Here is a 15,875-nt window from a genome sequence, read left to right on the forward strand (position 1 = left end):
ATAGTGTTGATAGCATCAAACTGTGCTAGGATAAAATTAATGAAATTGCTAAAATTCAAAGCAATCAATACCATTTCTATACATAAAAAAAGTAAGGGGAGAAAGCATTTTCCCCCCCTTTATGTTTGGGTAGTTTACAATTCCCTAATTTATTTTTTAAACTAACTTATTTCCTCCTCTATGTTTGAGAAATAAGCAAATACCTCCAATTTGGTATTTTCTCAATTAAATTTAACAAAATTTTTAAAGGAAATTATTAGTTATACACCAGAAGAGAAAAAGTTGAAGATTGCACTATTGTTTTCTTAGAATGCATTTGTAATTTCATTGAATTTAACTAAAAAAAAGTTATGGATTTCAGATATTTGCTCATTTTCCAAACGTAAGATGAGGAAATTGATTGGTTTCAATAATAAGGAGGGAAGTTGTAAACTACCCCTAACATAGAGGGGAAAAATGCTTTTTCCCCGAAAAGTAAATATAACAACTAAAGCTCTAATTAAGAAAACTACAGATAGAAATCAACATCTTTGCATTAACACCTAATACAAAACCCAAAACTAGTGAATTACAAGTGACGAAACAAAGAAGAATCAGTCTAGGATATGTATCTTTTTGCTCTAGGACTAGTCAGTTACCGGGTACACATGAAGTCCACCCTCAATTGCCCAAAAGACTAGTAACTAACTTAACTTCAGTTGTTAATTGCTAATTTGAATTCCAGTATATATAGCAATCAGTACACCCCTCCTTTATAAGCCACACTTCTTCCAATAGGCGGTTTATAATCACCAACCAGATAAGATTGACAAGTAGTTCAAAAAAAGGGACCTGCATGTATCACGTATTCAAAAGGCGAAAACATGCACGTTTTACACAAAAATTGATTTAAGGTTCACAATGACCAAAACTGAAATGGAACTGACCAAACAGGAAAACAACATATACTTTACATGGAAACCACATGTAGCTTACAATGGAAATGACATGCAGTGTACATTGATCAAGAACCAAAAACTGAAATGCATATAGAATCATGGCAAAATGCTGTAACACATGGTAAATGCTCCAGACAATCTTGAGGCTAAGTCAGATATCAATCGCCTTTTCCTCTTCATTCTTCCCTTTGTCGTTAATATGAAAGCCTTCAATTTTACTAGTAACCTCATCATCCCCAACCTTCACTTTCCCAGCCGGGCCATTCCCAGGAAGTGCATCATTCTCATCATGATTTGCAGGGCCTGTTTGCCATATTCTAATGGTTCCATCTTCAGATCCAGAAGCATAAGATTCCCCTCCAGGTGAGAAGCGAACACAATGGACAGGACCATGATGACCCTTGTTGCATCCTACATCCACAATGCAAATCCTAAATTAGTGAAAAGGCTCATTATAAATGGAGACCATTACTTTGAACACAGGAAAATTAACAAATATCACTACCCTTAAATTGACAATAGCCCCGGCTATTTGGTGAAAAAAAAAAATTATTACTTACAAATCTGAATTATCTATTTTTCACAGCCAACAAAATATGTGTGGTTTATGAAATATTGTTCTGCAAGAGCATGATACTTTCTTTAAAATGAAAAAATGAAAAAAAGCATATTAGGCACTTTCACATAGTATCCAAACACCCTCAACAATTAGATATGCATGTTCCCAAATGGATGCAGCAGAAATTAGGAATAGAAACCATAAATCAGAAGCAAAATGAAATTGACAAGTTGAAAAGGTTTGGACAAGGCATGATGATAGCCCTCTTAGTAATAACACAAAGACGATAGACAATAGAACTTGAATAAAGGTATTTATAACCTACCAATCTCCTCTCCTGTATGAAAATCAAACATATGAATCCACATGTCTTCTCCTCCAGCAATGAATTTGTTGCTAAGCTTTGGTTCCAATGAAGCTGATTCCACATTGAATGGCATGTTGTAGCTCTTAACTAATCCAAAACTGATGGATTAACAAGCAAATAAGTTATCAGGCAAGCATGCAGAATCACAAGCATTACAAAAATTTAAATACCCAATTTAAAACTTACTGATTTGCATCCCAAAACCTAACAGTCGACCCATCAGCGGTAGTTATATAGCGGCCATCCCGACTCACTTCAACGCTAGTTACGGGTGACTTGGTCTCAAGTAATTGAACTATTTTGTCACTTCTTACATCCCATAACCTGTAGAGCCAGATAAAGATGATAATGTCAGTGATACAAAAATTAAAACACAGATCCAACTCAACAGAAGAAGAGTATAATCTCAAACTAATGTTATCTTTGTAAGACTAGAGGCACGTTTGGATTGCGTTTCTCCCATGCGCATCTGCGTCTGGCTTCTTTTTTTTTTTTTTTTTTTGGGAGAAGCACATTTCAAGTCTGGCAGTGGGTCCCGTGCACTATTCACGAGACCCACAAACCTCTTCTTTTAACAAAACTTTCATTAAAAATGGGTCCCTTGACGCTATTCACACATTTAAAAATTATTTTGCTACAGTATTTTCAGTTTTCAGCAAAATAAGCGGTATTTAAACCGCACACTAAATGTTGCAAATAAACTGCAATTGCAATCAAATTAGTCTACAATTGAAAGAGGATGTGGTGGTTGTCTTCTACCATTATTATAAGGGTAAGGGTTCGAGACAAATAAAGATCAAGGCAGTAGACGAGGAAAAATTCCATTAGCTAGAAACCAAGCATGACAAAATACAGGTTCTGCAATTTAGAACTAAAGGTCTCATTGTGCCTACATAAAGAATTATTTATAAAAGTATAGCTGAGGTTTCCACACCCAACTGAAAGAACCATGGCTGGGAGTCTTACTGGAGTTCCACAGCCAACTCAAATTCAAAGAGAAAATTGCTTAAACTGCTCCTCCCTTATGTTTCAGTTAAGCATTGTTTGATGACCTTCTCTATGATGCACACATACATTGGTGGCTTCCTTTGTATCATAGATACACAGTCAAACATGTGTCAAGGAGGTTAGTGAATTTTATGAACACTTTCAAAAGAAGTCTATTTGACATAAACTCTTCAATAATCCAAGATTTACTTCTAAATAGTATATAATCTAAAGAATTCCATTATATAATAAAGAACTGACTTAAATTTTAAACATTATATGTCATCTCATTTATTTTTCTTGATTTACAAAGCATCAATTTCAGAACTTAAAAATTTTCTGATATGTGACATGTATTAGATCCATTTCTTTACATATAAGCATCTCTTAACTTCACGCTAAGCAACCTAGGAAATAAAGAACAGACACAAATTGAAATGTGTTAACATTGATCAATCATTAACAACTGGGCATACCGGACACCACCACTATCAGTACAAGAACTTAATATTGTCTGGTCACTATGAAGCCATGCAACGGTTCTAACTGAACCAGGAGAATCATCAACTTCTCTCGGTGGTGCATCAGGACGATTCAAATCAAAAATACGCAGTGTCTTCTCAAATCCACCAGTGAGTAGAAGGTGTGTATCCTGTACAAACGCAACTCAGTTGAATTCTAGTTCAGACTAAACATTGAGGGAGAAGGCACAGTTGCTCCTATTAGTTGTATAAATATCCTTACCAATTTGTCCGCATTTTAGTCATTATCAAAGCATTTACAAAATCATGCTCCATTTCCCTAAACCCTCCCTTCCCGAACACAACCCCCCCCAAACACCCACCACCAAAAAAAAAAAAAAACCTTTAGAATAATAATAACCCTTCTCATATCCCTTTGTTGCCTTATATTGAATTGATCTTTAAAAATCCATCTTTATAGTCATTTAAGAAGTTGTGCAAAATTTCCCCTTCTGAAAATCATAAAGAAGCAAAAAGGAATACTCTCCAGAGATCAAATACAAACAGAGATATTCTATACAGGGGAAAAATCAAAATTTAAGTCTACCTCTGAAAATGCACATGCCCGAACAATGTGCTTGTGTTCAAAAGAATGCAATACATCCCCGGTCAATGCATCCCATAATTTCCTGCATGTATAATATAAGCATAAGGAATCTCCATATTGCTACAAATGCTATCATATTAACAATTGCTGCTGCAAGGAAGCAAGATAAAAAGCGAGAGACAAAGAAGAGAGGGGGTGAAAGGGGTATGATAATGATCTTAATTGTAAAACATCTTGATGTCTCCTAATAGAGAAATTAAATCTACCTAGTGATGCCATTTAAATAAGCACACTTGTGAAACAACAATCTTCATAGGCAAACAACAGACTTGAAAAATGAGATTTCTGTCCGCATATATAATTCAGAGGTATGTTGTTGCCAGATGGTATGTCATAATTGTAATGCCGTGTATCTATATGTATTTTCTATATTGTTTATTATACAATACCATGCATGACAAGTCAAATACTTTAATTTAAATTAAAAGAATTACATCGTCTAGGGAAAAAGTTTAGTAAAAAAAAATACATTTTTTCATGTACATATTGCAATGTGTCATTCAGTACAATGAATATTGCATACTGATATGTAGCACTATCATTCAGAATGATATTGAGTAACACTTGAGTTATATATCAAGTACCACATAACATCAATACCTATTCTGCGCAACCTAAATTTACACAAACTTTTCAAATAGAATCTATTGCTAACATAGTTTTGGCTATATATATATATATATATGAACTACCAAAATTGAGCAGGCATGTCGCTAATGAAAAGGATAACATATTTCAATATGAATAAGCACAATTACATACGCTGTAAAATCTGCAGAGCCAGATGCAGCTCGTAGACCATTAGTATCCAGGCAGCAGCTCCACACTGCACCTTTATGTCCTTCAAAGGTTCCAATCCAATCCCCAGTCTCCCCATTTCTCAACATTGGACTACCATCTAAAATTCAAAATCAGCACCAATTTCAGTTGAAGAATCATGAGCTCTATAACTAACCAAAATTAAGTACACTACTAGCCAGTCATGAAAGTTTACAGTCATAAACCAACACAATAGGAAGTAATTAATTATACAAATACAAATAAATATAAAGCAAACCCATTTTCATAACAATGTGTTACAATTTAAAATCACAATTCAAAACCACACAAAAGAGACAATCCAATTCAAGAAAAGTGTTACAAAACAAAACCAAGTTCACCACAAATCAAATTAAGAAAATGTTAACAGTCCTAATCCATCAAAAAGCCAGCGATTACTAAAAGAACAACCTTTTCGAAGAAAACCCATTTCAGAACAATGGGTTTCAATCCAAATTTGCAGTTACACACAGCAAAACAGAAAGTCAAAGAAAACCCAGATGAGAAAAATTGTTTGAATCCAAAAATCACAGCAAGAGATTGCAAAATGAGACATAAAAACCTTTGCTGGCACTGATGAGAAAGAACCCATCCGGAGTGATCGGACTGTAGAACAAGTCGACGACAGGTCGTGAATGGCCATGGCACACAAGCGGTACCGCCACCTTCTTCTTCTCCATCTCTTTTAGTGTCTCAGAAACAAAGTTCAACAATCCCAGAAACGTTACAGAATATTCTAACCCACAAAAGAAAATAGAAAAACACAATCTTCTTGCTAATAAAAACAATGGGTTCCAATTCAAGAACTCAAAAGAAAACGAGAATCACAAATTCACAGCTTAGCTACACAAAAATTTGTCAAAAGCTGTATTGAAATTTGAAGAAAAGGGTTTTCTTTATTTTCTTTTATTTATTTATTTATTAATTTTTTGGGTTTTTTTTTTTTTTTTACACAGTGATAGTGAGGAATTATATGAGTAAACGATTTGATAAATGTGTTTTTTTTTTTTTTTTTTTTGGAAGGAAATTTTAGTTCCTATAGCATATCAATCAAATGGTGTATGGGAAATGAAAGTAAAATAGGGAAAACTAAAATAAAATGAAATTAGGAAGAGACAGAGTCAGAGCTATGTATCGTCGGTATAGTGTTTGGGCTGAAGAGCAGAGAGGCTATTACGGAAGAGGCCTGGTTTTTATAAGCGTGAAAGAAAACGTTTGGCTTCTTTGGGGATTGTAAAAATGTTTGTACAATGACATATATAATTTTAGTTTTCTGTCATAGTGATAGTAGTGCAAAAATGCTCCATCAAAAAAATAAAAAATAAAAAAGAAGAGAAAAACTAAAAAAAGACTCCCATTGTTATAACATCCCTTGTTTAATTATTTATTTATTTCTAGATAAATATATAACGAATTAACAATCCTTTGTTTATCGGATAATGTAGGATTAATGACCCAAATTATATATTGGGCCTTGGACCTTGGCCAAGAGCGTGAGTGGTTCGAGGAGAAACGAATGGTAATGAATGGTTTAGACTCAGGATTTAATGAGCAAGATATAAATGAGAATGTTGTCTGAAGAGGAATATCTCATCGGATACGATAAGTACAGTTCAAATATGTATTCCAATGATTAGAGTGACCATCTATGAAACTCCAGTGATATGGACGTGCATCATAAACATACGAGAAGGAGGGGAACCCAAAAATATCTAAGGGAAAGCTGCTACCATCGCATTGAATGCATTGTAGCTACTTTTCTGGCCGTATTTATGTGAAGAAGACTTATGAACAGTGCTGCCTTGGCTACCACAACTCACAAAAAGCTAAAGAGGGTGTTTGATGGGACAGGTACTCAAATAAGGGCTCAAATGACCAATAAGTGTAGGATCAAGATGGTCAAAAGGGAGCTATATAATGTAAGAGACCCTCCATGAGGAATGAATCGGAAAAATAGAGAGAGAACACTATAGCAATCAAAATTATATTTGTATTTGGTTTAGTTGATTTATATGAAGACTTACCTCCTCGGACAGTACATTAATTCAGATCAATGCTCCTTGTTTTTGTTTGATCATCATATAAATCCATACTAGCCATTGTCCAATTTATTAGGGCCTAGTTCTTTGACTCACTCTCTACAAATTTATTGTACTGGGCTCATTAAGCCAAGATTCCATACATTTTTGGGCTTGGGCTGCAAAACGTGTCCTTACAGATAATATTTCACAATTTTTATGTTTTGAAGTTTTTTAATTTGAATTTTACTTCTTGAAATTTAGGAGTGTTTAGATTTTATATCTTGAAGTTTTGGAATTTAGATTTTATCTCTTAAAATTTGAAGGTGTTTGAATTTTACACCTTTAAATTCTGAAATTTTAGAGTGTAAAATCTAAACACTTCCAAAATTTAGGGATGTAGTTTGCAATTTAGCTTAAAAATAATATCAATGAATTTAGGGGTGAATTATCAAAACAAAATTATCTTAGTAAATTGTAAATTTTTTGTTGCAAGAAAGTTTATCAAATTGTCAGCACCATACTACCAAAAGTCACACGAAAAGAATTTGAACTCAAAATCTAATCTGACACTGAGCGTAAGATGAAATGTGGCATATATTGAAGGATATGATTGAAGAAAAGATAAATAAATACCAGCTCTTTTATCAGCTGTCAAGCCCCTTGGCTCTACTAGGGAATTATTTTAGTAAAGCTTATATTGTATCGTGTTACAAATCTCTGAAGAAGAATGTGGAAAGAGTGTCAATGAAAACGTAAAAACTTGGTAAGCAAGAGCCATTTGGGGGAGGAGAACAAAGATTCATTTGTTGGTTTAATTCAGTTTCACTCAAATCACTGCCCAAAGGTAAAGAGTGCAAGGGGCACCATTTTATAGTATTCCAATTCCATGCTACTTTACTTTAAAATGCTAAATAAATCTGAAATTTTTTAAGTTTTCTAGATTCTAATCCAAATTAGCAGGAACTACTTGTTTACAACTTTACATGCTTCCTTTGGTGTTATGCTGCTTTTGTTCTTTATTTGATTTTGCCTACAAGTGTGAGACCAAACAAAAAATAAAAAGAAATTTGTTATTAGAAAACTGTATCTTGAAGTTGTAAGGGGCTTTGGAGGCAATGTGCACAGAAGCAACGCAGGAAGATTTTGAGATTTTAGTGACCAAAGTAAAGAGGTTGCTTCTTTAGTTGTTTTAATGTTTTATTGATGAAACTAGATCAAAACTCGTTAATTTGCTTTTATTGAACAATACTTTAAGCTTTATTCAATCTAGTCTATATATCTATCTATAATAATAATAATAATAATAATAATAATAATAATAGTAGATAGAGCTTTGAGAAACTCAAATTTGAATTCCAATTTTGCACTGTATGTCCTAAATTATCTATTCTTAAAGAGTTTTATTTACTTAATTTTAGAATAAAATGTGGAACCGCATCATAAATATTCATCCAAATAAGTTATTAAGTACAAAAATAAAAAAAGTCTAGAATAAATAAATCGTAAAAAAAAAAAAAAGGGTGCTTCACAATAATTTTAAAAAAATATGGACAATTTACATCTATGCATATACATGAGGTTACAAGTTAGTATATTATTAACGGTAAGGATTAGATCTAGAGTCCAGTTGTACTATACCCATCTGAATGATGCCATGTGTCTATTGTTGGACATGTGTTATCATCCAATAGGTCCAATCCAACTGGTTTAAAAATTGAAGTGTTCCACTCTAGTTTATTTCTAACCGATCCAATTAAGAGCATTATTCTAGAGAGATTTAACTCTTTTAAGAGAGATTGTCGTGTCCTTCCCCTTTTGTTTGTAAATCATGTTTTCAGAGAGACTAATGGATTGGCCCATTATTTGGCCCACTGGGCCCTTTTGTATGAGAAGGTGGGATGCATCAGGCCCAGTATGTATGGGCAAGGTTCCCCGGTCTTTTGGACACTTTTGTTTAATATTTTTTTTTCTTCAATGAATCCTCTTATTCACCACCCAAAAAAAAAAAAAAAAGGAAGTGTTTCATGACTAAAGACTTTTTTTTTCCCCTAAATTGTGGACTTTGTGCTTGATTTTATCTTCAATGTTTGCTTGCTGATCCTTGGAAATATGGAATCCACCATTAGGAAAGGAAAAGATATCATGAGCCATTTATATTTGCATTTTACGTCTATTAAAAAAGTTTTACAGCAAAACACGAACTTGGTAAAAAATCAGCCTTGTGAACATGTTTAACAGTCTTAGAGACTGTATGAATGAAACACTAGGAAATTAGTGGTCCGTTTGGATTGAGAGGGAGGGATGGAGAGTAGAGAAGAGTAGAGTTGAATTGATTGAAAATTAACCTAATTTTTGGTCAACTTTACTCTACTTCCCTTTCTCCCCCCTCAATCCAAACAAGTCATAGGTGTGCTTCAATATATATATATATATATATATATATATTTTCTTAGTATTAAGTTTTTCAAAGATCCCAAATAATTTAAAGGGCAACGGTTCCCCACACAAAATTCAGTAATTTATTTCTTGTAGCTAGCTTAAGTGTTTGCTTTAAATGATGTTACTTATTGAATTCAATTGTTATCAAAGTATTTCCTATTACAAAGGAGTGCAGATAAAAAGATTATAATACAAATCTTAGTGGAGCACAAAATGTGAGCAAGATGACTTGTATTTAGGAAATTACAGTTATATATAGGGTGTAATATGCGAGAAGGTCTCACACTATATATTCCAATTTATGGATTGGTTTATATATATGATAACATAATGAGAAGTGACAACTCAACAACCATGTTAATTGTAGGTTGTGGTTTAAATCTTATCATATTTATTAATTTTTAAAAAAAAAATTATGTCAATTTGCAATACCTTAAAACATTTTTCCTTTTGTTTATTTAGTTACCCAGCCAAGCACTTTGCCACCTGAATTGCAACATATGTGTTCACTCGCACACCATAAAAAGGTGTGTGGGGGGCCAAATCCAATTATATGGCAAGAAGAATAGGGCTATTCATGTGTGTACTGGGAGACTTCTGCAATGTGATCCGAATATCTCTTCACCCAAAGCAATCCAAGTCCAAGGAAAAAGATAGTGAAAGCCCCATGTCAGTCTTTTTTTGCCAGTTTTCTTGACAGTATTTATGACATACTTTAGCTAGTGTTTGTTTGGAGCCTTGCACAAGTCAAGATTATAAATTTTGATGGCTCCATGAATATGTTCCTCTTCTTGCCAAGTTGCGATAACACTAAGCCATCAATAGTGTGTGATGTTTACAATCTTGCTTTCTTGTTTGTTCTTAAATTTGGTGTGGCTAAGAAACTCTCACACTTGGTGCCCTAATTGGCTCTATTTGTTGAGAAGAACAAACGTAATATTGTTATTCTAAGCTATTTTCTATCACTTAGAAATCATCACACCACATTTTCCATATCCTTGTTGCACGTACGTGATTGTGCTCATTATTAGTCATTACAGTTTTTTCCTTGATAGGGTTCAACAATTTTCAAGCCTGATTTCTTATAAACCTGTCATTTTTTTATGAACTTTGCTTTCAAGAGATGCTCAAGGCAAATGACTATCACCAATTTGACTGCAAGTTTGCTTGGAAGTTGGGAAGGATACAAATTAGCAACACCTTACTAGAATTAACTTAGCCCCACAACTTGGGCTTTAACTTCTAATAGAGAGTTTGGCCACGTACAGGCTACAGTTATTCAGTGATATGGACTTCGAAAGTAACAATTCTCACAATAATAATCTCACTTGTACAGTGCAATTTGTTTGCCTAATTATCTGTGTGTGTGAGAGAGACAGAGAGATCATTAGCATGGTTCGGCCTTGAAGGCCTACATCCAAGTATAGCTTGAAATGCTACATCTTTACTATTGAGATCTATATTATCCAATGCGCCAATTAGCTTGGCTCTGAAATATTCAGATACTAATCTTAAGGTGTACCGCTGGTTAGGTTTGCACAATAAACCTATACAAATATTTCTGACAAACCCCTCCAATTTAAGATGAAATTTTGAGGTCAATTTTGTGAGAAAGTAGATACAAAAAGAGACACAAATCAAAGTTTTAATGTGATTTGGCCCACAAGGCTAACTATATAAACACCTTATTTTGTACCCCCAACAACTTAAACCTCTAGTTGTCAATGAGAACGTTAAAAAGAGTAAGTATCAGCCAAAAAGGTAGAAAAATGTTAAAATATTTATAAAAAAATTATAATGTTACATGCACAAGGTTCATTGTTGCATAGTGCGTATGCAATATTACGTTACATATCGATCAGCTAGATCACACAATTGATAGGGCTTTTGACCTAAAGCAAAGAAACATAAAAAGAGATTATATAATAATAATAATAACGAAGGAAATGAGATTTGAACCTTGAACGTTTTCATTGGAAACAAAAGGAGGTCTAATTATCCATATGAACGATTTGAAACGAGAGAGAGAGAGAGAGAGAGAGAGAGAGAGAGAGAGAGAGAGAGAGAGAGAGAGAGAGAGAGAGAGAGAGAGAGAGAGAGAATTAACATGGTTTGATTTTAAAGGCTTAGATCCATTCTATAACCTAGTTTTTGAACTTAAATCTTGGGTTTATAAACCGATTCCATGTTAATATAAGTTTGCTTTCTTTCTAGATTGTAACTAGTAAATGAAGCATTGCATTCTTTCTTTTCATAGATCGCATCTAGTACCAAATTTTTTCCCTTTTTAGATTGTAGTTCGGACCAATGTCAAGTAAATTTTTTTATTCTTTTTTACTAAGTGATTTTAAGATTATCCAACAGAGATACATTTCATAAAGTTAAAAAGTGAAGTTGTGAGCATGATTCTATGTTTTTTTTGTTTACACCAATTTTAAAACTTTTATTTTATTTTATTTTTTTATTTGCGTGTGCGTCTGGATTTGTAGGTTTGCGTAGCTGTATTTCACCAGAAAAGAAAAAAAAAAAAAAACGCGGCTTGCTAGGTGTATCTATTTTTCGTCTGGCTATTGGTTGGTCCATCATGTGTTGTGTGTGTTTCTTTGAAACCTTGTGTTGTGTTTTGTAATATGCCAGATGTTTAAATGAACGACCATTAAAAAATAAATAAATAAGGGCCAAAAGTTTTGCAAGAGAACGATATCGCAAAGGTCCAAATCCAATGTCGACTTGCCAAATTAATTTTTTGCCCAAATCAGACCAACCATTGACCAAAGAAACAGCCGCGGCTTTAGAAATTTTTTTAGGGTGATCACTAAAAAATTTAAATTACCATAATATTTTTATTGGTATAATTTTTTAAAGAAAAATGAAAAATGAAATTAGAAATTATTTTTATTGAATATGTTGAACGAATTACAAATTTTATCCTTATGTTTTATAATAGGCTTTTTGTTGAATAATTTTTTCATTTGTTGTTGTTTGTTCTTGTCTTGTTTTTGTTTGGTTTATGTTTGTTGTTATTTTAGCTAATATTTATCGTTGTTATTTAAGCTTTAAAAAAAAAGGGATTAAGAATTATGTTTGGAGGTAGAATTAATTTTGGAATAATGCTACGTTTACAACATTTTTACAATAAATCTTATACAAAAAGCTGTTATTGGTGGGTAAAGAAATAATATTAGTATTTGGCCTAAATTAGAATCAGTAGTAGCTTACTACATTAGATTTGTTGTAAAATTATTGTAAAAATATTGTGAATGTAGTAGCACTATTCTTATTTTTATTGAACTCAAATTTTTGTAATTCTCAAGTCAAGGTGTTCAAAATTTTTATTAGGATAGTTACAATAGGTTAGTTTAGCATATAACATTTATAACATTTTTCTGACAAGTGTATGGCTCTGTTTGGATAGAACTTATTTTGCTGAAATCGAAAACTGAAAACTGACAACACTGTAGCAAAATAATTTTTAAACGTGTAAATAGTACCGTGGAACCTATTTTTAATGAAAAAGTTGATAAAAAGTGGAGTTTGTGGGACCTGTGAACAGTGCATTTATGCACTGTTCACAAAAGACCGGTCAACAGTTATGGCTAAAAAAAAAAAAAAGAAAAAGAAAAAAAAGAAGAAGATGCAGCACTTAAACGTGCTATCCAAACATTCACTATAAATACATTTTTTTTTTCAAGTGACCACCTTGGCTTGCAAGTAGAGCCACCACTGCAAAGAAACCAAAACTTCAGTCATTTTCACTCAAACTTGAGCTTCAATCACGTACGACTTCTTTTGTCTCTATGGACAATCCCCATTCCTCAATGTTAAAGCTTAAAATTCCTTTCCACCCCCAAAAAAAAAAAAAAATTGTTAAAATTCCAATCATGCTGACCAATAAAATTAAAAATAAAAATCTTCTCAAAAAAATTTAAAAATAAAAATTGCTCAATATCCTTTCCATTATCTTTATTTATTTATTACAGGATCCAACCAGAGCTTAGTCATCTCTAACCACTGTCCCATCTTTTTTTTTTTTTTTTTTTTTTTAAATTATAAATACGATAGTATTTCCAACTTATACAATTTGTTTCAAAATTATTATTATTATTATTATTTTTATCATTGATCTAATATATTAATTAATTTTTGATGTAAACAATTTATAGATTAACAATAAAAGACTTTATCAATTGAATTAATTAGAATTCACGTAATTGTGATAGTTATTGTCTATTTTGTCTGCTTATTTGAAAATTCAATGTCTCAATAACTTGCCCATATTTTCTCTTGGTTGAGGAGATAGAACACGCGTTTATCCGAAGAAAATTAATTTCCACCACATGGAAATTAGCATTGGATATCCTCACCTTATTTGTGAATGGTTATTCTTCAAAGCTCTTTGCAATTTACAAAGCCCAACTTTTTGGAAACTCTTCTACATTTCATTTTCTTTGAATTTTCTTTCAAGCGATGCACATGCAGTTGCGTACCACATAGGGAGGGAGGTAGCCACGTCATCTAAAAAATTTTAACTAATTTTTTGGTGTTTTACCTAAGTTTGGTATGATCCCTAGAAGTCTAGAACCTTCCTATATCCCTAATTTTAAAGAAAATAATACTTTTTTTTTTTTTTTTGAGGTTAGAAAATAATACTTTTTATACTCACATAAATCCGATTCCTAATTATTAAAAATAAAAAACGAATCCTAGCTAGGTTGATACCCAATTATGGGATCCATCATTTACATGAGTGTAGAGACTAAAGCGAGCAATACTATTTGTATTCACATAAAATGCAAGTCTGATCAAGATGACACCGAATGTGAGGATTCAACATTCACATGAGTGTAAAGAATAATACACTAAGGCTGCGTTTGGTTCGTGTAAAAGTATTTCCGGAAAATATTCTATTTTCCGGAAATGCTATTTTCCGAAAAGGAAAATGTTTTCATGTGTTTGGTTGCATTTCAAAAAATGTTTCGGAAAATATTTTCTGATGTTTGGTTGTGTTCTTGAAAATACCATAGAAAAACACATTTTCTACTTGTTGCTCACATTTTCTTGGTTATCAAACAATTATATAATATCATTTATTCCTCAAAACACAAACAAAACCCAGAAAAAAATCATCAAATCCAGACAAACGAAGGCGAGATCGTGATCAACGAGATCGCGAGTGGCGCGATCGTGATCGAAGCGGTTGGCGCTTTGCGCGATCGCGATCACGATTGACGCATTCGCGCTTCGTACGATCACGATCGCGATTGACGCGTTCGCGCGATGCGTCGATCGCGATCGTGATCGCGCGAAGATCGAAGCGGAGATCGTAATCGCGATCGGCGCTACCGCGCCAGCCGGTGATGTCTCTCTCTCTCTCTCTCTCTCTCTCTCTCTCTCTCTCTCTCTCTCTCTCTCTCTCTCTCTCTCTCTCTCTCTCTATTTTCCAAGGCCGAAAGTACTTTGAAGTGAAAATAGAAACGGAAAATCATTTCCGTTGTTTTGGCTCTCAAATTCGGTCAATTGGAAATGCTTTTCAGTTTGACCGAATTTGAAGTAACAGCCAAACACCCCCATTTTCCGGAAAATCATTTCCGGAATCAGTTTGAAGTCATTTCAAACGCAGCCTAATACTTTTTGTACTGACAATGACAGCCAAAAATAAATTTGTGGGAGGCCCATCTACGTCACTTTGATATACCTTAACATATAGGATGTAATATATAAAATATTATTAACAAAACTCTGTGATTATTATTTTTTTTTTTATGAACAGCAAAAGTGGAAAATGTCCCGAATTTTTAACCAAAAAATCATACGATTTCTTCTTTTGGGGGGGGGGGGGGGGGCGGAAGCATTCGTATATCCCTAATTCTAAATGTAAAATATGAGTTCTAGTTAACTTAATTGGTAAAATTTCTAATGATTAAATAAGAAATCTGAGATTCAATTCCCACCTATACCAAAAACTGATCAGTATTTTGGTCTAATAATAAAGAGCTATCATCAGGAACAGACATCATAGGTTGAAATTCTCTATTAAAAAAAAAAAAAAAAAACTCTAAATGTAAAATGAAAAAGATATGTAAGTAAAAAAGAAAAAGAGACACTTACTAAAAAAATTTACTTAATTATATATTTTCTTGAACAAATGCTTTAAGTCTAACTACTCCTAAAATAAATGTGTTATACATGAGTACACATGACGGGGGGGGGGGGGGGAAGCATTCGTATATCCCTAATTCTAAATGTAAAATATGAGTTCTAGTTAACTTAATTGGTAAAATTTCTGATGATTAAATAAGAAATCTGAGATTCAATTCCCACCTATACCAAAAACTGATCGGTATTTTGGTCTAATAATAAAGAGCTATCATCAGGAACAGACGTCATAGGTTGAAATTCTCTATTAAAAAAAAAAAAAAAAAAAAAACTCTAAATGTAAAATGAAAAAGATATGTAAGTAAAAAAGAAAAAGAGACACTTACTAAAAAAATTTACTTAATTATATATTTTCTTGAACAAATGCTTTAAGTCTAACTACTCCTAAAATAAATGTGTTATACATGAGTACACATGACAAAACAAGAGCGAAGAATATTATTTTCTCAAAAAGAAAAAGA

General features: G+C 32.9%; 1 protein-coding gene across 1 annotated transcript; it reads right to left on the bottom strand.

Annotated features, from left to right (window-relative positions):
• Positions 1-728: 728 nt before the first annotated feature.
• LOC126725632 (uncharacterized) lies at positions 729-6,020 on the bottom strand. Its single transcript, XM_050430437.1, has 7 exons — positions 5,361-6,020; positions 4,742-4,877; positions 3,920-4,001; positions 3,328-3,503; positions 2,051-2,188; positions 1,823-1,962; positions 729-1,349 (listed from the first exon to the last, which is right to left on the bottom strand). Exons 1-7 carry the CDS (start codon positions 5,476-5,478, stop codon positions 1,090-1,092), a joined length of 1,050 nt encoding a protein of 349 aa, XP_050286394.1. The 5' UTR covers positions 5,479-6,020; the 3' UTR covers positions 729-1,089.
• Between the last annotated feature and the right edge of the window lie 9,855 nt (positions 6,021-15,875).

The sequence above is a fragment of the Quercus robur genome, chromosome 5, assembly GCF_932294415.1.
Source record: "Quercus robur chromosome 5, dhQueRobu3.1, whole genome shotgun sequence".
NCBI classification, from domain to species: Eukaryota; Viridiplantae; Streptophyta; class Magnoliopsida; order Fagales; family Fagaceae; genus Quercus; species Quercus robur.